At 36.4% G+C, this 23355-nt stretch overlaps 1 protein-coding gene across 30 annotated transcripts in view; it reads left to right on the forward strand.

Annotated features, from left to right (window-relative positions):
• The window catches only part of BAZ2B (bromodomain adjacent to zinc finger domain 2B), a 132333-nt gene that overhangs the window by 40439 nt on the left and 68539 nt on the right, over window positions 1-23355 (forward strand). For 28 of the 30 annotated variants that reach the window (XM_072040988.1, XM_027458192.3, XM_038181748.2 and 25 more), the window contains one exon: window positions 21144-21299. In XM_072040988.1, the coding sequence (XP_071897089.1) occupies window positions 21146-21299 (154 nt within the window). In that variant the 5' untranslated portion in view covers window positions 21144-21145. Of the gene's footprint in view, window positions 1-9690; window positions 9893-21041; window positions 21063-21143; window positions 21300-23355 lie in introns of those variants that run through there. The other 2 variants (XM_021277567.4, XM_072040989.1) reach the window with 2 other exon arrangements.

The raw sequence follows: 23355 nt of genomic DNA on the forward strand, positions 1-23355 counted from the left end.
TTTTGGAGTTTTTTGGGGGGGAGTGAAAGAAAAACAAGGATCGAAATCGAAGAAGATGTTAAACCATTCCTAAATCATGCTGTCTAAAGTAGGTAGAAGTAAGGACTTGATAGGTTTTGAAAACTGCCCCGTTTCTTTTCATGTAAGGATGTAGATATTGTCTTTGAGTTGTTAGATAGGAGTATGAGGGTGAATTATAACAAATTTAGAGTGTTTCCCCCCTCCCCCCCCCCCTTCTTAAATTTGCTCTCACAGAGGTGCATACAAATGTTGCTCACTGGCTCAGCTCTGGGCATTGGTGGCTCCCTTTGGAGCCGTCTGGTGCATGGCCCTTTTCTGACTTGGAGCCAGTCAGGACTTGTCAGAGACTTCTGGATTCTGCTCACAGAGGCCACTCCTGCAGCCACTCTGCTAGCAAAACCTTTCCACATAGACTCAGTACACTGTCTTAGTGCAGTGCTATCTCCCAGATTTGGCAATATCTAAGTAAATTATTTTATCTGCCCCCTTAGCTCTTCTACGTTGGTGTCTTTGTAGCACATGGCCTTAAAGATGTGTTCCTCTGTTTTTTTGTTGGGTTTCATGTTCCCTGGTTTAGAACCTGTCTTAAATTTGGATGCAGTGTAGTGTCCTTATTCATATTTGATTCCTGTGTCATACAAAGAGCAGGACTTCACTCCGTTTTTGAGCTAAGTCTGTTCCATGCAGTTGCCTCCTTGTATTGTATAGCTTGCCAGCCCACTTTACTACCACTAGAAAAACTGAGTGATTATCTAGTGATAACGAGATAATGTGGGGGAAGTTGAATGGTAGATGAGATAAGAAACACCTGTAATGTATATTGGTAGCAGATGTAGAATAGAACAAATTTTTTTTTGTGGGGGTGAGAGATGTGATATTAGAGCATCAGGTGAATAGCTGTAAGTCATAAAATAAACATTGTGGGTATGTATCCATGATTATCTGATGTTCCTAGCATTTGCAAGGCAAGCACAAAGGTAATGCCTGAATTGGTTCACCTTTATACTGCAGTCTACCTGAGTCCTAGTGTGATTTCGCTAGGGAAATTCTAGGGGGGCATTTTGTATATAGGTTAAAGAAATGTAGAACTGAAACAGACAAATATGATTTTGTTGAATTCAGCGAAACTGATAGTTTATTCTGCACGGTGATCTTGTTTAAAAAAACAGGCATGTTTTTTCTTACTAGGCATGTTTTGTTTTGAAAAATAAATAAATTTAGATTTCATGTATATTATGAAAGCAGACGTTTTAAAATCAGATTTTTAACTGCTTTTTATTTCTTTTTAATATTTGAAAGATTTCAAACAAGTAGAGCAACGGAAAAGACAGAATTTGGAGTTTTAATTTCGTTGTACAGTTCAGAGCAAGTAAAAATGGTACATTAGAGCACAGTCTAAACTCTATCAGTTTAATAAAGCGCGAGTTTAGAGCTCGTAGAGGGGTTATATATGATCCAGTTTAGATGTATTACAGAGGTGATGTCAAGGTGAAAACAGACTTACGGAATGGTTGGAAATCATTGATATTCTGACTCTGAGGCTGTAAGTGGCACTGTGACAGATGGAGTCTTTGTCAAGGAAGAAAAACGGCAGCTCTGGAACATCATAGATGTTTTTGCTGAGCGGCTCAGCACACAGGCTGTGACCTTCTAGTGTTCAGGAGTTCCTGGTGTGCTTTAGTAAATTATCCTCTACTTTTATTCACTACAAGCAGATAAATAGTAGTTGTAATTCAGTACAATTTGGGATATTCCATAAGCTTGCTTTATAAAAGATTTTAAGTAATGTTTGAAGGTTGCATACCAATTCTCCTTGAACACCCCAAAACAGCTTTTAACTAAGCATGTGTGTTAATAATTAAAGGCACATGTGTCTGTGTGTGTATATATACAGCTGCTAGTACAGCACTTAATGTTAAAATAATATACAAACTGTGAATTCTTTGTAATATGTTTTTAAACTACAGAGAGAAACAGTAAACCCAACAGTTTCAATTTTTACATTCTGTTTGTAGTGTCCGTATCTGTGATTTTCTTCAGGAAAATACAGAATTTTAAGATGTATTGAAGAAGCTGTTTCTGGTTAGTTTAGAGGAGACAAATATGGTTGATAAATTCCGTCTCATTTGTGAGTTCATGTTTTCCTTCTTTGATTTAAACAAACAAACAAACAAACAAACAAACAAAAAACCAGGTATTTTTAGCAGTTGTCAGCATCTGATTCTGTATACTGTTGTTATGGTTTTGTCTGTTTTGTAACCTGCTTCACTTAAATGTGTGGGGTTGCATCAGTACCCACAGTATGAGGGTTCACCTTTATCTGTAGAGTAATTAATTAATTAAAAATGTGCCAAGTAGTGAAAGTTAAGCTTTGATATCCTATACTTAAGATACATGCACATTTGTCTAATATAAATAGTTATATATCAGAATCATATATTTCATATGTACAATAGATGTGGATGTCTTAGAATCTGTTTTCGCAGTTAATCACTTGAATTAAGATTGGTTTCTAACACTTCTCTATAATCTTAGCGTCCATATGCACTAGGTAGACACTAATAAATTTACTGATCTCAGTTGAAGTAGTATATAGTCTTGAGAGCCTGTGACATCTTGTAGAGGAAATGCTCAATTGGACAGCAAACCTGTATTATAGGGTAGTACGTTACTGTTAAACGTGCAGGCATTACACAACTGTAACCTGCCAGCAGTACTCTTTAGCCTACCTGATGATTGTTAAAATTATAGAAAGCAGTCACTGCTCATAACAAAAGAAAATGACCTAGCACTTTTAAGGGTTAAGGTTATTCTATTCAAGTTTTTCTTTCAACCTCTGAAGGTTGTACAACCTTAGCTCCTGAAGATAAGCCCACTATAATTAACTGTGTTTCTATCTATTCTGTTCCGGTCATTATGAGATAGAGCATATACGGTGTTTTTGCAGAAAGATGATTGTAACTGAAATCAAAGTGCTTTTGATAGTGTGTGATCCAAAATAGTCTTCATACATCTTTTTGTTAGAACATGATCATGCACAAATGAGAGTAAGACAGCCTCATACAATATGTGCCTGGAAGTTTATATTATATAAATATATCTAATATTTATGTATGCTTCATTGGGTTAAAAAATGGCTAGGTGGCTAGGCTCAAAGAGTTATGGTGAATGGAGCCAAATCCAGTCAGAGGCTGGTAGCTAGTGGTGTCCCCCAGGGCTCAGTACTGGGGCCAATTCTCTTCAGTATCTACATCAATGATCTGGATGAGGAGTTGGAGCGCACCCTCAGTTGGTTTGCAGACAATGCCAAGGTAGGAGTGAGTGTTGATCTGCTCGAGGATAGGAAGGCTCTGCAGAGGGATCTGGGTAGGCTGCACCGACGGACCAAGGCCAGCTGTATGAAGTTCAGCAAGGCCAAACGCCAGGGTTTTTTTTTTTTTTTTTTTTTTTTTCTTGCACGTGGGGCACAACAGTCCCATGCATGCTACAGGCTGAAGAGTGACTGGAAAGCTGCCAGTTGAAAAGGGACCTGGGGTATTGGTGGAAAATGGGTTCAGTATGAGCCATCAGTATGCTCAGGTGTCCAAGAAGGCAAATATCATTCTGACTTGTATCAGGAATAGTGTGGTTGGCAGGACTAGGGAATTGATTGTCCCACCTGTCAGCTCTGAAGCCACACATTGAGTACAGCATTCAGCTCTGGGGGTCCACAGTCTAAGAAGAGTTCTCAGAATGAGTCCAGAGGAGGGCCACGAAGATGATCAAGGGGCTGGAGCACCTCTCCTACAAAGATGGGCCGAGGGAGTTGGGGTTCTTTAGCCTGGAGAAGAGAAGGTGCCAGGGAGACTTTATAGTGTCTTTTCAATACGTAAAAGGGGCCTACAGGAAAGCTGGGGAGGGACTCTTTATCAAAGGGTGTAGTGATAGGACTAAGGGGAATGGTTTTAAACTGAAAGAAATTTAGATTAGACATGAGAAAGAAGTTCTTTACTCTGAGGGTAGTGAGGCACTGAGACAGGCTGCCCAGAGAAGCTGTGGATGTCCCATGCTAGAAGGGTTCAAGGCCAGGTTGGATGGGGCTTTGGGCAGACTGGTCTAGTGGGGAGGTGTCCCTGTCCATGGCAATGGGGGGGTGGTGGAATTACATGATGTTTGAAGTCCTTTCCAACCCTAACTATTCTGTGGTGCAGTGTTTCAGTATTTGTCTTGTAGAGCTGTGTATCTTTAGAAGTGAGAGAAATGGAAGGAAAAGTAATGCTATGTGTTATATTCCTTCTGCTCACAAAGCTCTCAATGGCATAAATGCTTGTTAACTGAAAAAGAGCTGGAGCCCATGTGAAGTGTTTAAACTTCTATGTTTTCAACTACTTACCATGTTCATTATGCCAGCTATCCTGATGCTGTTCTTGGGATGCACGATGATGATTTGATATGACTAGCTCCAGAGATGGTTAAGGCCGTTTTCAGACATTTCATTATTTCTTCTCAAATTTTTAGTGGTGTCTTGTGCCTTTTTGTGCGTTTTTGGTGTTTTGATGGCCAGCTTATGATTTGTTTAATGCTCTCAAGATAAAACAAGAAAATAAATTACAACTTACTTTCATTAATTCCAAAGGAGCTCTTTATGCAGTTTTGGTATACTAAAAATGACTAATTGGCTGTTTGTCTTTATGGAATTAGAGTTTTGGAATGTTTGTTTTTTGTTTTTCATATTTTTTCAACTACCTACCAAACAGCAGCAAACTGTTTTTTTTGTTTGTTTGTTTTTACTGCATGTTGATAACACATTGGAGCTAACTTTATCGTGGCAGTATGGGAACAATATTTTATTTGTAGCATTTCATTTAAAAAACAACTGAGAGAAGTGGGAAAAAAACAGTGGAGCATATTACTGATTTCAATAGTTTTCAAGTGAACTCAAAACAGTCTTGATAATCGTGGAGCTAGTGGTGTAAACAGGGTGCTTTTTATCTATAGGGCAGCTTATATCCCACAAAACCAAAATATGATAGCATTTAGATACATATAGAGAAAAATACCTTTTGTAATGTTTTAGTCTTTTTGTGGTCAGCACTAAGTAAGTAATTGCATTCACCATTCATCTTTTTGTGCACTAACATGTTTTGCATAACAGATATGTACAGTTTATACTTATATGTACTGCTATTGATTTTGCTGGATTGTTTTACTTGGTTTCAGGATAATTTTTCATGTTGATGCAAAAGAATTGAATCTCTATTCATGTCAGAATTCTAACTTCTGTTCATGTTTGTTCATTAGATCAATTTAGAAAAGATTTTTTAGTAATGTGTATTATTCCTAGTATTAACTGGTATACAACTCTGGACATGGAAGTATAGTTTATGGTCCAAGTGACACTCAATTTTCATTAGATATTCCTACAGTTTTACAGAGAAGTAGAACTCCTTTGTCTCCTTAGCGCTCATTGTTAATGCACCCTTGAAAGAAAAATCAATGCTGAGAGAACCCATGCAATAAGTAAAGAAATAAATTTGGTAAAATGAAGTATTGCCCGTAATGTTAACAAAATATTTTACAGTATTGCTGTACTTGAGCAGTGAAACCGGGAGGACATAGTAGTGAAAGGTCAAGGAAAAATGAGAGGACGAACAAACGATGCAAAAAGAAAGTGACACTGGGGTCTTGGTTTAATACATATGTATTCCAGGTTGATGGCTGATTTCATTAGCAAATCTCATTGTTATGCAATGTCTGTTCTTCTGCAGCAAAATGAATATTGTATTCTCAGAGGCTGTGTGTGTGTGTATGTGATGTTGTGGTGATAGATAAATTAAAGAATACGTATTTTTAGTTATTCTGATCTTTTAAAATTTACAAAAAATACCCTTATATTTAAAAATAGTTTTATATTTCAGTTTTCCAATAACCTGATAATGGTAATTTTAATGGAAAATAGCAGTGTTCTCTCCCCTCCCCTTTCTCTGTGCATTTCTTTGCCATGTTTGCAACCCATGTGATCTTTTCCTGAAAATAACTAAATAACAATTAATACTAAGCTTACCATGTCAAAAAAAGAAAAAGTTTAACTGTTGCTCTCTGTACTGCTTTTTTAAAATATCTGATAGTAACATGGGGAACATTGAAATAAACATAATCTCAGTAAAATCTCAGCAGACATGATTCTTAATAATTTCCAGTATATTCCGTAAAAATATTGAAGTGAACTGTGTTTATCATAAGATGAATCAGCTGTAATATGAAATGACGTGTTTTAGTATACTGGAGGACAACAGGATCCTTAAGATGTATACTTTAGTTTCTTTTGGTAGTGAACAAGCTACTCTGTATCTTTTAATAAGACATTTTGATGTACACTATGAAAAAGGAGAGAGCACATGAGAAGGCATTGGTGCAGGAAAATTAAAATACACTGAGATTATTTAATTCAGGTATTTATGTGCTTTCAGAATTTATTCTGTATGTAGCTTTGTGGGGTCAAAATTCAGCAGAAAATGTATGAAATGCTACTGAAATAGAATTGGGGAATTTTGAATAGTTTTGTGACTAGTTCTGGGTAATGAACCATCATGAAGAAGTCTTTTGGGTACCATAGTAATGTAAAGAAGAGGCTGCAATTTCTTTTTTTTTTTTTTTTTGAATGCCTTTTATATGCATTCGAGCAATTCTGTTCTTACTTACTTATTTTAGAGATGATTAGTAATGCTATAACATGGCTGGCTCTTTGTGAGTGGTAGTTCAGTAACTGCTGTGTTTATTCCAGGATACCATTTTAGAAATCAGATTGCTAGATGAAGTGTCTGTGTGTTCAGTAAATAATGAGAATGGAATGGTACTTTAAATGAAGCAAAATCATGAGCAATAGACTGATATGTGTGACCAGAATATGGAGGAGGTAGAACAAAGAGAAAGTTGCTACCCTTCCTTTCCCCTTGGGAAGGGGAACCCCTTCCTCACCCTTTGCCTTGGTAGGGCTGTAACCAGCATAAAAATGCATCAGCTGATGGGTTTTAAAAGGTGGTTTGGTGTGTTTGTTCTAGGTAGTAAGAAACTAATTGAAATGAGATGATGATCCATCTCCTGCTGCATCTTGATGTTTGCCACTGTAGAGAACAATGTCAATGTCTGGTGTTACCCCATGTAATAATGGCACCCAAGTGTACGTTTTCTTAGTAGCATATGTGGGGAACAATGATATGGAGGCTTGTGAATGCGGTCAGAATCTAACTCCTAAGACTTGCTTTGGTACGCGATAACGTGAATGGCTCTTCGGTGTAAAATGTGGTTGAGACTTGGCACGGGGCAGGTAGGATGAGGAAAGATTTCGTCTCCCTTCTTTCTGTAGCTTAGTTGGAGATTACTTTTATTAACTCCTTAAGTTTTCTTGAGGAGGAAGATGATTTAGAAGTTCTGGTGCCACGCCCCAGAAAACAATTTCTGAAAGTAATGAATTGTCCTGTTTGCCCTGTCATGTGTATTACTCACTCATCCATACAACAACTGTCGAAGGATTCTGGCTAAAATTGCCAGAAGCAAAACATAGACCAATACGGTATGTGGAACCTTCAGAAATCAATTTATTGATTTAATGCATTACAGAGATGACTGCAGGGAGTTCCTGTTCTCCAAAGCTATTGCTGCAGATTGAATTTACAGATGATACTGAATTTAGGTGTTGTTTTTATGTTCATAAACATCCACTGTTTTAAATATGCTTCTGTTTTAAAGTTATCTGTAATTATCTGTAATTAATCCATACCCTGGATCCAGGGTATGATGCAAAATGCAGATCTCTGGCTTTATTGGCATTCAGTATAGGTTGCGTAGAGATTACCTGTTCTTCTTTCAGGTGAACATAAGCAACATTCATTGCATAACTGTTTTTACTTTTCATTATCAAAGGATAAGCTATGGTGTTTTAAATCAAAACTTGTGTTGAAATAGAGCTACTAGAATGACATGGGTAGTTATAGATAGACTCATATTTCTTTTGGAGTTGATATTTGTTTGATACAGTTTTGACATGATTCTTGTAGTTTGTAGCAGTACGATTTCTAACTTTTTGAAATCTCTTTGACAGGAGACATAGCTTCCACGAAAGGAGACACAGTTCTGCAAAAAGTTCTTAATGTTACTTATTAAAACAAACAAAAAACCCCAACCAAACAAAAAACAGCAAAAGGATTTTGTATTCTTTTTATGACCATAGAATTAATTCCTGTTCTGTGTGTGTGTGTGTGTATACATACATACATATAAGTGTGTGTGTGTATATACATATATATATATATGTATGTACATGTTCTTTTCTTGAGCTTATTTTTAACATTATTATTAGAAACTTCTTGATCTGTTCCTGGCTTTGTTTCCTCAGACATGTTATGTTGCTGTTTTCCATAGTTTTTCGTTCATGCTGCTAAGAGGGAAAGATAATTAATGTTCAGTTTTGTGCATTTCCCCTAGTATATAAATAATCCTTTATCTTACAGCACGCTACCATTCAAGCCCTTGTGCTGTTGCTCTAGGGGTACTTCAGCAGTTTTCATTGTATCCACCTGCTGTACAATAAATTGACTCAATTTATCCCTTAGATAAGTTCTGTCTCCTGTCAGTTGGCCAAATAGTTTATTCCAGTTGCTCAGAGATAGCAAGCCTTTTCTTCCATTTCTTTCATTAGTCAAGGTGGTTTTGGGTGGGTGGGTGTTGTTTCTTTGTTTGGGCTGCAGGTCTTTTTTTTTTTTTTTTTTTTTCCTTAGTATCCTAGGCCCCCTTCAGTTCCACTGTGAAAATCTTTTTTTTATTTTTTTTATTTTTTTTTTAACTGGAGATTCTTGAAGTTACCTTTTTTTTTTTTTTTTTTTTTTTTGAAGATTCTGGGTAGGGAACCTCCCCTTCCCCCACTGGATCATTGCAATATGCATAGTCTGTGTGTGATGAATTTTTGGGGGGAGGCAGCTTAGGAAAAAAGGCGTTAAGGTACTTCTCTTTCAAAATCATATTCAGTTAATTTTGATAATTTCTCAATATTATTGGCAGATTTTACTTTAATTTTTTATTTGAGATCAGTGCTGAAATGCTTACACAGTGATTCGCATTTGTTTTTCTCAGTTTCAGATTCAGTTGTGATTCAGGTTATCATTTCAGAGCATTTTCTCATACCGAAACAACTTTGTGAGCAGGTTTAATTGCATGCGTATGTGTACATAAGGACAACTTAAGGGAAAATAAATTGCAACTGTGGCTTGGCTTAGAAAAGAAAACAATGAAGTACAGCATTGACAGCTATCTAATATTGCGGAAAAACATTCTTTCATGATTCAGAGTTATTTTTACATTTTCTGATGCCTTGTCAACTTACGTAATTAAAATACACACGTTTTATTAAAACTATGTATCTCACCTAGGCTGATTTTTGCTTCTGTGAGCATGCGTGTTTACTGTTGATCCAAGTGCTCCACCTGCCTTTCAGTTTGTTTACCAGGAAATCAAGATGTGTAAACTGCAGGAAGTACTATTTGACCCTCTCCGACAGTATCTCATTACAATAATTGCTAATCTCTGAGTAAGACAGCCATGTTTTGTGTGTAACACAGAGGGAGGTTGTGGTAGATTATAGATGCTTCTTGAAGTACAGCTTTGTAAATGCTTGCTTGCATTTTGTTTTCAGGGTAGCTTTTGCCAATAAACATCTGACAACCTTTGGGCTCAGCAAAGCTCGAGCACAATAGCTTATGTTCTTTTCTTCCTTCCGTGACCGAGGGGAAAAAAAACACCACCACCAACAAAAAAAACCTACGGCTTGTTTTGGAGTGCTGTCATTGCTCTTTAGCGACAGGATAATGGCTACTTCCTGATTAAATCACTCTCCACAGTAAGCTGTTAATATTCTGTATCTGTTCTTCTCTATTGCCAAGTTTTAAGTGCTTTTCTTCTGTGCTTCTGTCCCCCTTTCTTCCCCCCCATTTAATAGTTTGAAATGTTTACAGATTGAAGAAAGAATATTTAGAGTTGTAACTTAAAAATTTTCAGTCTAAGACAACTATTGCTGTTTCGTAATGCTTATCTGACAGCAGTGATGAGAAAATATACCTGATTTGCATGAGATTTTTAAAAAGAAAAAGCATTAAAGTCAGTTTTGGTGTTGAAAAATAACTGGCATTAACTTTGAAAAATCCCAACATTCATTGGACAAACACAGAGACATAAAATGCATATGTGTCATGCATATTCATAGTTTGTTTTTATCATTTGCAGAAGTGTTTCATGTCTAACATAAACCTAGTTTTTGAATAAAACAATCTTTTGGTCTCCTTTTTTGATTGTATAAGAAATGTTTTAATGTTCGGCATTTATTAGAACTGATGGATTTTTCCTTCAAGTAATTTCTCTTTTTTGCTGATGAGGACTAGGTGGGTGTGTGACAGCTTTCACTCTGTGTACAGGTCCAGTTGTATTTTGCTTTGGAGTATTCATCTAAGAGACTTAATATGGTAAAGTGATAGTTACAGTACAGTTGTGTTATTCTGCTTTGTTAAGTGGGTCAAAATGATTTTAAGGCTGGTCTTATTTTATAAGAGTGTTAATGGCATAGAATTTTTCATAGAGTTCTGGGTACTGCGGTACTCTTTCAGAAGCTCTATATTAAAAATATGAATTCCTGTTTTTGTTTTTTCATCAAAGTTTGGAAAGGTGCTAAGGCAAATTTTGCACTTGCAGATTACGTGCCAAAATAATATTGTGCTCTTGATACTAAAGATTTCTTGTCCATCAACACATGCCATATCATCCTCCATAGGGTTTGCACTCCTGTGGTGCCTAGACAGCTTTTTTTTTTTTTTTTTTTTTAATACCCCTGGACAGTTCTTACCAATGTCCCACAATTCTGATGTTGCAAAAACATCTCCCTTTTTCTCCTAATCTTTTAGTGCACTCTGTGACTATAGATCCTCATAAATGTTAAGTATGGTGTCTCATGGCTGAATTGGTTGGCTCAAAGCTTCATGCTTCCTTTCTGGACAAAACCGGATTCCTGTGGGACAGGAGGGACAGCCCTGATGGCTGCTGGAGCTGCTGGTTCGTGGGCTGCCTTTCTGTGTAGAGGGAAGCACAGGGAACAGACACTCTGAGACAGGGATAGAGTTGCTCGTGTTACATGTGGAAGGACAGATCCTGACCTGGGCTGCAGCCATAGGCCCTGGCTACCTTTTGTTGCCATCCTATTGAGGTGAACGCTGTGTGGCAGGAGTTAGTGCTGCTTTGGCTGCGTTCTGCCTTATTCCTGCCAAAGAGCTGCAGTCTTACCTGTTATTCCAATGTGTCCATGATGTCCTGGCTTACATCTAAAGTGTGCCTTCAAATTTTGAAAGAATGGTTTATGGGAATACTGTGTATCATTATTTGTCTGTAAGTGATTGCCAAGCTTTGCCAAGAAATAACAATTGATATAGCTAAAATGGTCTTCTGTATTTTAACTCTTTAATAATGGAGGAAAATCGAATGTTTAGCATTCGCATTTGTTAGGTGCCTGAAATCTAGTACTTCTCTTTTTGTAGATGGCAATATAGGTGGTTTACTGTCTTCTCCAGTATGTAGAGTCAAAAATATGATGTCAGGTTTTTATTTTTTTTTTTGTTTCTAGCCACTTCCTTTAAGTGTGTAAATAGCATGAAAATGCCAGATTTTTATCTGCATAATTTGTAAGAATAGTATTGTGAGTGGGGCTGGTAAAGGATAGTCTACTGACATGGTAATAGCTGCTGCGGCTTCTGTTGAGGCTTGTTTTTATTTCTTTGTACTTTAAGAACTTGTTATTACTCCTTCTAGTTATTCTGTTTAGGTAAACTTGAGTGGGCTTGTTTTTGCGTAAATGCTTCGGTGCATTTCAAGATCTTAGTGCCTTAAAAGGGGAAGAAACAATGAAAAAATAGCTGAAGAAGAACATTTTGGAAATGAGGGTGGATACCAATGATGAAGTGTATTTAAATGTATATATGAAGTTGTATTACAGACTACTTCCTTCTAAGACTGGTTCTGGAATCCTGAAGAACTACGTGCACAGAACAACATGTAAATGCAGATACCATTTCTCTGTGTCTCAGCCTTGCTGCCTCAGTCTGTTACTGGGAACCATTGCATTCCTGTTAGGTGACACCAAAGGTGCCATAAGTGTGTAAAATTGAGGAATTAGCATTCCTCAGTGACAATTTTATTAGTCAAGGTGCCAAAACTCACTTAATGGCATGAGAAGCATATACATTTCATCACTGTCGTGTGGTAAAGGGGTAAAGTTATTCTGTAACTTGCATTGAAGAACTAAAGGTACAATTTTGAATTTTGTGCTCGCACGCTCTCAGTAATGAAATTTGGTGCTATTCTAAAACAAAGTCAAAGCCCTTGTAAGGCCTAAGGCTATTCAAAAGATTTGATTCTGTTTCTGGAACTCTGACTTGGTATATGAGAACTCATCGGAGAATGCTGGTTGTTTTAGTTCTAGCAGTTTTTAGGGATAAAGTATCTTGCCCTTCCTGTTTGTTTGACTACATGATGTATTGTGTAGTCTGTAAGTTTAGGACTGCAGGACAAAAGGTATCCTGTTCTGTGTCTTTATTCTTTGAAAGATTTACAGAGGAGCATCCACAAATTTATCCATTTTGTTTACTTTGACTTCTGTGGAGTTCACGTACGCTGACAGATACCTGAGTTTGCAGTGCAAAACATTATTTCTTTCCAGAAGAATTGAGTTGTGGGGGCCTCTTTTCCTTATGTTATGCGTTTGGATTTCTCTGCCCACTCGTTTTCCAAACATAAAGCAGAAGAATAACAGGTGGGCAAAATATGGTGCTTGTGGTGAGTTTTTTTGAAAGCTTTTCTGTATGTGTATGTTAGAGCAGATGCGTAGTTTTCATGAAGTTATCCTTTGTGTTAGTGCCTTTTACCATTCTTCAGAGATGATAAGCAAGGTTCAATTAGGGAAATACTGTCATGTTTGACACAAGCATGAATTTCAATACTCTTATTTTTATTAATGCCCAGGTGTACCTGTGGCAGCTTTTGACATCAAAGATTCAGCAGGATGTTTCCTCAGTAAATTTTCTTTAAGCTCTGTTGGTTCCTGTACTTGGAGCTGAGCCTGGATTTAGAGCTTGAGTAGAAGTAGAACTGGGGGTGGAGGAATGTGGTAGAGTGATCCAGAGGTCGGGTGTTTTGCAACAGAGATAAACTGGAACTAAGTTTTTAAGCAAGCCACCAGAAGTTGCTGAAAAATGATTCCCAAAGAAATCTCTCCCAGAAGTTCTCTAAAGAAGCCTGGTTAACTGCTGCAATGACTCCTGTGCATCTATCAGCTGTCCCTGTTTGCTGCGTTCTGTCATAGGAAGGTCAAAAACCTGTAGTAGGCTTTGTGGAGTCCGATTATGTGTGTGATTTTTTTACTTGTCTTCAATTTTGTTTAAAAATGGGTTATTTTGTAATTAGTGCTCCTTCCACTTGTTACTTATTTACCATTATATGCAAGAAATTCTACTTTATTCTAACCAAGATACAATTTTAATTTTTAAACTGTTATATCCTCCTTTACTTCTTTCTGCCTTGTCCAGAAAGATACAGTGGACAAAATCATAAGGCAGTGCTGTCCTAAACCCCTGGTATGTCAGCTACTGTTAGGTGTTAATAGTTAAATTTTAATTGTTCTTCTTCCTTCTAACCACACTCGATAGCATTTACCAGCTAAAAATACTGGCTGCAGGATACTCTTATTTCATCAGTCCTGAACAAAACTTGTTGGAGTGCCCCATGAATGGATTAGGTGACTTTGGAAGTATGGTATTCTTTCACACTTAAAATTAGGAGTAGGGACTTAGAGGGAAGAGTGATTCTTCTCTGTTTTTTTGCAGCATAAATGGTATTCAGGTTTTCTCTGCTGAAGTGTAAAATATTGGAGGAAAAATTAGAATGTAAGATGTAGAGGAAAGATGAACTTTTTCATTAGGCATCTGCAAAATACTACTCATCAGTCCTCTTTCTCTGCTTCTATTAATATTTTTTAACCTGGGACCTTGATGTTCATAGTACAGGGAGCAACACACAACTGTATTTGTAAGAGACGAAATGTAATTCTTTGAGTCCCTACCATAAATTATGATATCATGTCAAGGAATGCGTTGTAAATTCACCCCTGGGTCAGAGTTACTTAACGGAGAAGCAGGCTTACTCTAAGAAGGAAGCCCATAGGAGGAATACATGCATATTCATAGATTTAAATCAAAGTTACCTGGTTTGTAAAAAGCAATGATACAAGTGTTGTCTATAGGTCTTGCCAAGAAGAGAAGTAATGCATTGTTTTTTAAGCTTAGTTTCCAAAATCACCTGATTTTCATGTTACTGGGTAAATTGGGCACACATTTGTTGTGTAGCTCAAAATTAGAGGAACTACTATATTTGATACCATATTTTTGAACACATACAATAAAAAGGAATAAAAATCAGGCTTACTAATGCCTGAAATGCTACAAATGATCTTTATGCTTCTTCATCTTAACATTCTGATTTTTGCAGTGATCCCCAGAAACACAATTTTTGTTGGGTAGAGCTAATTAATAACTTTTTATTTTTAAGAAAATAGAACCAAAACACAAAACCACAAAAAACAACAGACCAAACCAAGTTTAGTGAACTTGCTCACTTGAAATTTATTTTCTGTGGTTCTTCAACACTTACTTTCTGTTGTTCACACTACTATTGACATAGGATTTTGATGTTGATACCTGTTAGCTCTCTATTTCAGGTCTATCTGAAGAAAGAATCTTTTGTTATGTATTTAGAAAATGTAATGTGTATCAGTTCAGAAATATTGAATAATAGTTTAATTTTGAAAATTACCTATATATACAGTTTGCTCAATGTCTTCACAAACTTTAGTATAAATTACTATCAACCTCTCTTCTGCAAAACAAGATACCATAACACTAGAATCTAATGCAGAACAGATTATCTAAGTCTCACAATCAGGATTAAAAAAAAAAATGTTTATGCGAGGAATGGAACATTGCCTTCTTTACATATAAACTGAAAATGTGCTTAAGGTGAACTGTCTTACACAAAAATACAGTTCTTAAAAAGTGATGTTCATCCCAAGTCAGTATAAAATGCTGAACAAGAGGTTTGTTAAAACATCAAAGAGGTCTGTTAAAACATCAGTTCTGAAATAATGATGGTATTTTTTTTTATTATTATGACAGCCTCTGCAGTCCTCACAGGGTTGAGATTCTGCATCCAGTTAAGGTGGTGCCAATATTTACTTGCTTTTTCAAATCTGCATAGCAATGTTGAAATACGAATGTGTCAAAAAATATCATCTCTATTTTTATCTGTGATCCTTAACGTTGTCTCCTCAGAACTTCCACGTATCATCCTCCTCCTAGTATCTAAAGCATGAGTGCTAATCTTCCTAACCTGGAAAAGTTGTACAGCTGCTCAATTGGCAGACGTAAATTATATGATGAGTCCTTTTCTTGCCACCTAATTGAGTTTACCTTGTCATAGTCTAAATGTGTAAAAGATGGAGTAAAAGCAAATGCATTTTTGAAATGACATATTTTATTCTGAATCTATTTAAAATGCCCGTTGTATGTTACCAAAATAATGGAATGGCCACTGATTCCATGTTAAGTTTCCATTTTCACTGAGCCAGATCTCATTCATTTAGGCCAATCTTAGGGAGCTGCATTTGATTTAGGTCGTTTTTAGTATGTTGACTTAGGCGGGTAAGGGCTGTTAAAACAAATGTTTGCAGAATTGTGATGTGGTATATTTGTGTTATTACAGTTATCATTGCTGCTAAGGATTCTTATGCAGTAAACAGTGAGTTGTTACATCAATGATCAAATTTGGCCTGATATTATGGGGGGGGGTGGGTCGGAGCTGTAAAGGCTTCAGGGCATGGTGCAGGAATGCACCATGTGCCTTGCACAGCATAGCTATCTAACAATAATACATTAAGGTTATTTGTGGAGTTTCTTTGTGGTTAATACGATACTAAAGAAACGTAAGACAAACCTGCTGTTAATTTACTAAAAATAAAACTGTTAGTGTTTCCTTCCTTAATTTTATGTGAATTGCTCAAAGAAAATTATCGAAGGTCACATAATTATACTGAAGATGTCTTTAAGATTTGTACAGCATTCAAGACATGAAGTGAATCTCACTAACTTTATCAGCAGTTTCATTTGAGTTTAAAGACCTCAGGTGCCTAAAACACATTAGTAGTAGTAGACTGCACATTGTGAGTTTTCTGAGTGGACCTTGTCATTAGAACTGGGAACATCACTGTGTGCCTTTTGCATCTGCAGCTTGTATATAATGTACTGCACCCATTCCTGTAGCCGCTACTCTTCCTTCTCTGAGAGTCTTTGGTCAGGGTGGTACTTTGTTGTATTTTTTGGCATACCACTGCTTTTATATTTTTGTTTGTCTTTGGTTCTGTGTCCTTTGTGACATGGTAGTGCAGAACCCACAGGTGCTGCTTGGCATGCTTGCTCACCGCCTGGCCAGCACTCTCACTCTGCACTGCATTGACCCTCTTTGTGCTGACCTGTTAGGGTTCTGCCCAACTACAAAGGGTAAGAGTTAGATTTTCAGTTTTAGTTCATACAACGGAGCTACGTTCCGAATTTGTGATGAACTTGGCTGTGCTGGAGTGTCTGTTCTGAGAGAGGCTGATGTGCTTCCCTTACACAGCTGTAAAATCTTTAAGCATTTACAACACGTGTTGACTCTAGAAATAGCCACGGACTGGTGATACCTTGTAAAAATGACCAAATACCTTGCTCTGTTGGCAAGGTAACGCTGAGTGCTGTGGGAGTCTGCTCCTGGTTGCTGTCAAATAGTTGTTATAAATTTCACTTGGATGTTGAAGAAGTCCAAAGTTTATTTTTACTTTTGCACTTTCAACTTCTTGACTGTGTTCAAGGTAATAGTTAAAATAACGAAGTAATATATAAGTGTGTAGAGGCTAAACTGGAAGTTTTAAGTGTGTGCATCTACTTTTTGGATGTTTTTCAAGACTAGCTTCATAGTATTTGGGCATCCAACTGATGTTGACAGGATACTGTTATATCGATGATCACATCCATTCAAGGGAGTTACTTTTTAATACATACTTAAGAGCGTATGTATTTTTTCTATGGTAGTGTACATTTCAGCAGAGGTTTTGAGCATGGAATTGGTAGGTAATTCAGTTTTTAAAAATTTCAGCTCATTAAATGTGAAAATAATTTAGTTGGTGCTTCCCATTGTAGAACTTCAGCTATGTTTAGTATTCTATGTTTATGAAAAAGTCTCTGTTTATCAGTAATGTTTTTCCTGTTTCTTTTTTTTAATCAGATTTTTGTTTTCTAGTGAAAAGCTGCACATGCTTTTAGAGAGATTGCCTTCTGTTTTCACTGAGTAAAGTTGCATAAGTTGCATTCATAAATATTATTCGCCATGGTGAACTTTGGGAAAATAACTGGAGTTTCAAGCAAGGCATTTAGAAGGACTGACACAAATCACTATGTGTGGAAGAGAATAATAATAAAAAAAATCAGTTTTACTTACTCAGTTTCTCGTTTATAAATATAAGTGTTTAAAAAGCAATCATGAAACTTTACCATAAGTATTGACTGGCAAAATACAGTAAAATGTAGTAAATGTTTAATATATGCTCTCAAGCTTTAAAAGAATACAGATCTGTTGTAACTGGTATGAGCTCTTTAGCCATAGAACATATTAGGTCTACAGTGTAATTATTGCTGATCCTGATTAATGGCTCTCAGGGATTATCTTTTTTGGTTTCAACCATCTGCTGTGGTTTAGTGTAATAAACTAACTAAACAGAAATAAGGTTTGACTTAATTTGAAAGCAAAAATACATGTATCTAGGAAGAGTTTCATTTCTTCATCTCAAAATTTAACAAATACCAATATTCTATTTATTCTATTTAAACTTAAACAAAAACTTAGCTGAATTAAAGGTTGAAATTGCAATCCCTAAAGAAAACACCTCCCCATCAAACAAACAAGAGTCCCTGTCCACCCCAAATCCAAAAAACACAACATTATAGAAAACCAAAACCCCTACAAACTAATACCAAACATTAAAAGAACAGCTTTTATTATTTTTGTTCTCCAGTCTTAATTGGTGCTGTATTGCCAGTTCAGAGAGGTAGCTTATGCTGGTTAAAAGCCTATCAACTATAGAGACATCCATTTCTGTATTTAAAAGAAAAAAAAATCTTAATTTACCAAGCATGTCTTCCCATTTGTAGCAGAAATGCTGAGTGCTAATGGGTAGTTTCTAACTGTTCTTATTTACAAAATACATTAGATGGTAAATATTTTAATAATGAATTGTAACATGCAACATGAGAGCAACACTGCAGAAATTAGAGAGCTTTGGATGTCTTTGTTAGGAAACACGAGTGAAATACCAAGTCCGAATCCTGAATTCTGAATGTAGCACACTGAAACTTAGAAACACCTTTCCTTTTACAAGTGAATACTGTAATAATGCCATTATGGTGTGTTTCTGATTTCTCTTAAGCCATTTGTGTATTTATAGTAAATTCACTGTAGCCATACTTAAAACAGTGAATACCAAAAGACAACAAAACCGTAGGTTTCTGTACAAAGAGTACTTGTTGGCCTCACCTAAATTTGGTCATTCCATAGAGACTTAGAAGTACTTTATTTTCATTTATATCTTTTTTATATCTTCATCACCTGTACTTTATTTTCATTTATATATTTTTTTCTTTTGATTTCTGTATGTATACTAAAAATGATTTTTTGTAGTGTGAAATAATGCATGTGAATGCTACATACTTAAGCTATGAAAAGTTTTTTATTATAAAAATAGGAAAAATATGAAATTTAATGAACATGTTATAATATTTAAAGCATACAGTAGTTAATTTGTTCTTTATTAAAAGTATTTCTTCTTTAACTGTAGATGGAAAGTTTTAATTGGAAAAAAGTATGTATTTAGGTGTCCTGGAATTTAAAAAGAAAAAAAAAAAAAGATTTACAATGCTTAGTAGTATTTGGCTTTGAAAATGTCTTTGAAGGAAAATATTTTAATTATAACTACTGTTCTAAAGCAAAAGTTCATAGCCCTCATATTCAGTAAAGTACTACTTTTTCCATATCAGTGTAACCAGTTGATTATTTTTTTTTTATATATATATTTGCAGATAGAATAAATTCTCCTGAATGCTTGAAAATTCTGAATGATAAACTGGGGAGTAAAGAACAAAATCAGTGAAGTCTTCCAGTGCTTTTATCTGTAGAGTGTTTTTTTGTTACAGAAAGGGTGGGCAGTTCTAGATGGTATACTATAGTTCCCTTGTTGGCAGGTTTTTCACTTCATTTCTTATGTCTTGCTATCTAGCAAAGTCTAGAGACCTTACTCAGTCCAAAATTGCCACATATAAGAAAAAACAGTGATAAATAATTTGATTTACTTAAATGGCATTGTTTGTATTTCCTTTGGCTTTTTAAGATGCAGCTTAAGTGACTGAGGAACAAAGATGTTGTATCTTTCTGGAGAAGTAGATAGCAGCGTTTATGCTGCCTTTCCAAATGAGTATTTTAAAAGTCACTGTTTTGACGTAACTTTGGGTCAGAACTGCTTAACGCTTTTACAATTTCTATTTTAATTTAAAAAAAAAATTATATATATATATATTCTTGTGCGTATTTTACCTGTCATTTTGTTTTAGTAAGAGGAGAGTGAGATTTTATGTCAGTTGTTGGACTGATGCAGAGTACTTGGCCTCCTCACCGTGGCAGTGATAGGCCTGAGAAACAGTGGTGCCTCTTGTAGCTGAAAGAGACTCTAGGACAGGAACTGGTTTCTCAGGAGTTTCCCTGATAGGTGTTAACTGTGGTTAGTCTCATTGAGCTTAAAATAATAATGGGACACTACGATGTCTTCCCCATCCTCCTGAAGTCTGATCCTGACCCATCATCAGCTGGAGTTCTTGCAGATTGAGTCAGTGTTCTGACTGTGCTGCCACCATGGTTAGATATTATTTGCTTGAATAAAATGTTTAAGTATTTGAGAAACCATTTCTCAACAAATAAGTTTTTAGTGATAATTCTACTGTGTATTTTTCTTAAAGTACAGACACGTGTTCAGTTACATAAGCCTTGTAACTTGATTTGGGCAATTCGTGGCACAAGTAAAAGCATCACTCTATATGAGAAATCCACAGGGGGAGGGGGAAGCTAGCAATTATGCGATTTGTTATATTTATAATAGTCCACCATAACAACTAGGCCATTCCCCAAGTTGAAATACTTTCTATGGAGTTGTCTGCATTATGAGTTCTTAAAAGCTCTCTAGGAGAGCAGCAAGAGCAGTGCTGTTCCACAAGGAGGAGCAGGCTGGGAGCTGAAGGTGACACGGACAGTGCCTTCCCTGAGCAGGGAACAGTTCCACAGGATCTGAAGGCAGGGTGGAGTAGAGTACTGGTCATAGGATCCAGATAAAATAAAAGGAGTTGGTTGGGCCTAGGATCTCTCTGGTAATCTGGTCAGGAGTAGCAGAAGATAGGGGCTGATACAGGACTGGAGGGAAGCTACAACACATAACAAGGAATCTAGTCATGAAGTGTGGGTACAGGCCAGGTTGCAGAGAGGCCTGTATGACCTGACTCAGGTGAGGGCTGAAGGTGCAGGCCTGAACCCAAATGAAACTTCTGGGCAGAGAGTGTGGGATGGTTGTCTTAGGTGAGGCTCTTTGGGGCAATTAAGGCTTGTTAGTGCTCCTAAGGCCCTGATGCTAAGGCTGCTGGTGGGCATTGGAGACAGCAGTTACTGTCATAGGTTCCATTTTGCAGCGTTCAAGTTCAAATGTTACGTTGCTCTCAACAGAAGTACCTAATTCCCTTACTGCTGCAGTTACGCTTTATTCCTCTTATAACTGAGTGCTCTTCATGTGGTGTAGCTCTCACCTGAAGGTCTCTCAGGAAACCGCTTGAGTCAAGTGCAGTTCCTGCAACATGGTCAGCACAGACAATCCTGTAGGCCCTCCTGTGATTTCATTTCCTGCTGCAGAAAGTAGACGTTTTTCTTGTCTTTTACAGATATGGAGTCTGGAGAGCGGTTAACGTCCTCATCGATCTCATCTAGTGCAGCTACTTCATCTCCAGTGTCTTCTACACCTTCTGTTCCTTCTGCAGTTTCCAAGGGTGGCCTTACCACTGGAGCTGCATCACTGAGTTCCACAATCAACACATGCGGTAAGAATAACTCAAGTATATATTGCAATGTGATTTTAGTGTTTGCAAATACTTGGAATTATTAATGCGTGGTCAAATATACTAAGGTTTCACAGACGCACCAAAATAAAATGTTCATTTTTTGGTTATTTTTAGGATGGAAATTCCTATCTGTATATATTTTGCATAGTGCTTATGTATTAAAGGATTAAAATGATTTATACATTTTAAAAGTGAAAGAACTTTACGGTTTGCAGAACTGCCTCAGTAGTGGGGACTGTTTTACAAATTCATTTAGCAGACTTGCTCCCGCTTTTCAGGTTCAGATATAAACTTCTTGAGTATGCATCATGTTCTCAGCATTCAAGCCTAGTCCCTACTCTGTTTTTATACCTGGAGAAATGGTTTATTCTAATGGAAGTTGTGATGGAAAAGCTGAACTTCAAAATTCCATAGTCTTACATAAACTTGACTAGTCAAACATCTTGGATTGAATCAGAAATTCATATGGAGGATTTCTCCATGCAAGGATATCATTTTTGTAAATTAAACTTTCCTTTCAACTGCTGAAGCATGTGAGTTATCAACCAAGCAAGAAATGGTGAATTAACTAGCTCGTCCTTGCTGTTTCTTTCTTCTTTTGGGGGAGTGAATTTTAAAAATAGACGCATATAAATATAAAACCTTGAAATATGCTGGAGTAACCTTTTATTGTAGTGTAATCTCCTAGCAAAGCATAAAGACTCTCAGTCCTAACTCAACCATGCACCCTGGCAACTGACAGGGTACGCTATCAAGTTTATAACAGAGGCTACTTAAAAGAGTTGATTATTGCAAAGAAAATTAGTAGAAGGAATTGGAATAAAAAGGGACCCTTCTATTCTAATGCATGGATTGAGATGCCTTTAACCTTCTATTAGAAAGAATAGTTGATTGTTCTTATGAGATTATTAAATGTGGAAAAAAATATTTTTAAAAGCTAACATACTTTGATTATCAGAATGAGACTGATGGACATACTCATATTTTTATATAAATAACGTAAGATCACAGAAGTGAATAAAAAAGTTTGGAAACAGACTAGGATACTAATGTATCTTGTCTACAGAGTATCCTATACAGTCAGAAAAGTTTTGGCTTAATGAAATTACTGTTATAGTTACGGATCATTCATGAGAAAACTATGTTTGGCTGGTTGACAGCATGAACACTTCTGCAAAATTTCTCTAGAACAATGTATACCTTTTCAGAGTGGATGCAACAGTAACCACAGTGTACTGTTGTGTCAGGTAGAGGAATGAATTTACTCCTAAATGAAACTGATGGGACAGTATTGATAGTAAACTACATTCCAGCTTCTTTTTAGGAATACAAAGTGTCCTTGAGAGAGCATATACAAAAGATCAGATGCAGCAGGCAAGGGATTTAACCATTTAAAAAAAAAACTAAAGGAAAGAACTCATGAATACGGATAGTTTCTATCAGTCTCTTTAACTATCAGTTGCTGGACAAAAATGAAACTTTTTTTTTCTTTAAAGTTGAGGTTAAAATGAAAGGGCTACCTAAGCAAAGGGCTAACTGAATTTTCCAGAGAAGACAAAAACTGACAGCCTAGTATCATTACTACTTTTTTCAACTTCTTACAGATGAGTTTTATTTTGTTCATTGTGTTTAACTATAAATCCTCTACATGCACAGCACTACAGAAGACACACAATTAGATGTTGTAATACCTATAAAGTAAATACAGTGAGGAGAGGTAATAGAGTCTCATAAATCTTCACTTTGGGATTATATGTTCATAGTCCTATATAAATTAACTTGTAGTACATTCTGAGAACTACCATGGAGAACTGTTTCTAATGGCATGTGCTACTGAACACAACATGGCTTTTCAAGGTAAGTTTGTAGTGGAGTACTGAAAATTAAAAACATTGTTATTTGTTCTGGATCAATTTAAGCTTAAGCATCTTTTCTGGCTGGCTTTAGACTAATTAAAATAAATAGATAAAGCTTGATTCCAGGTATACATATCTGTTTTCTAGTTGTCTTCTTTAGGAAGTTTCAAATGAACACT

This window comes from Anas platyrhynchos, chromosome 7 (genome assembly GCF_047663525.1).
Source record: "Anas platyrhynchos isolate ZD024472 breed Pekin duck chromosome 7, IASCAAS_PekinDuck_T2T, whole genome shotgun sequence".
In the NCBI taxonomy this organism is placed as follows: domain Eukaryota; kingdom Metazoa; phylum Chordata; class Aves; order Anseriformes; family Anatidae; genus Anas; species Anas platyrhynchos.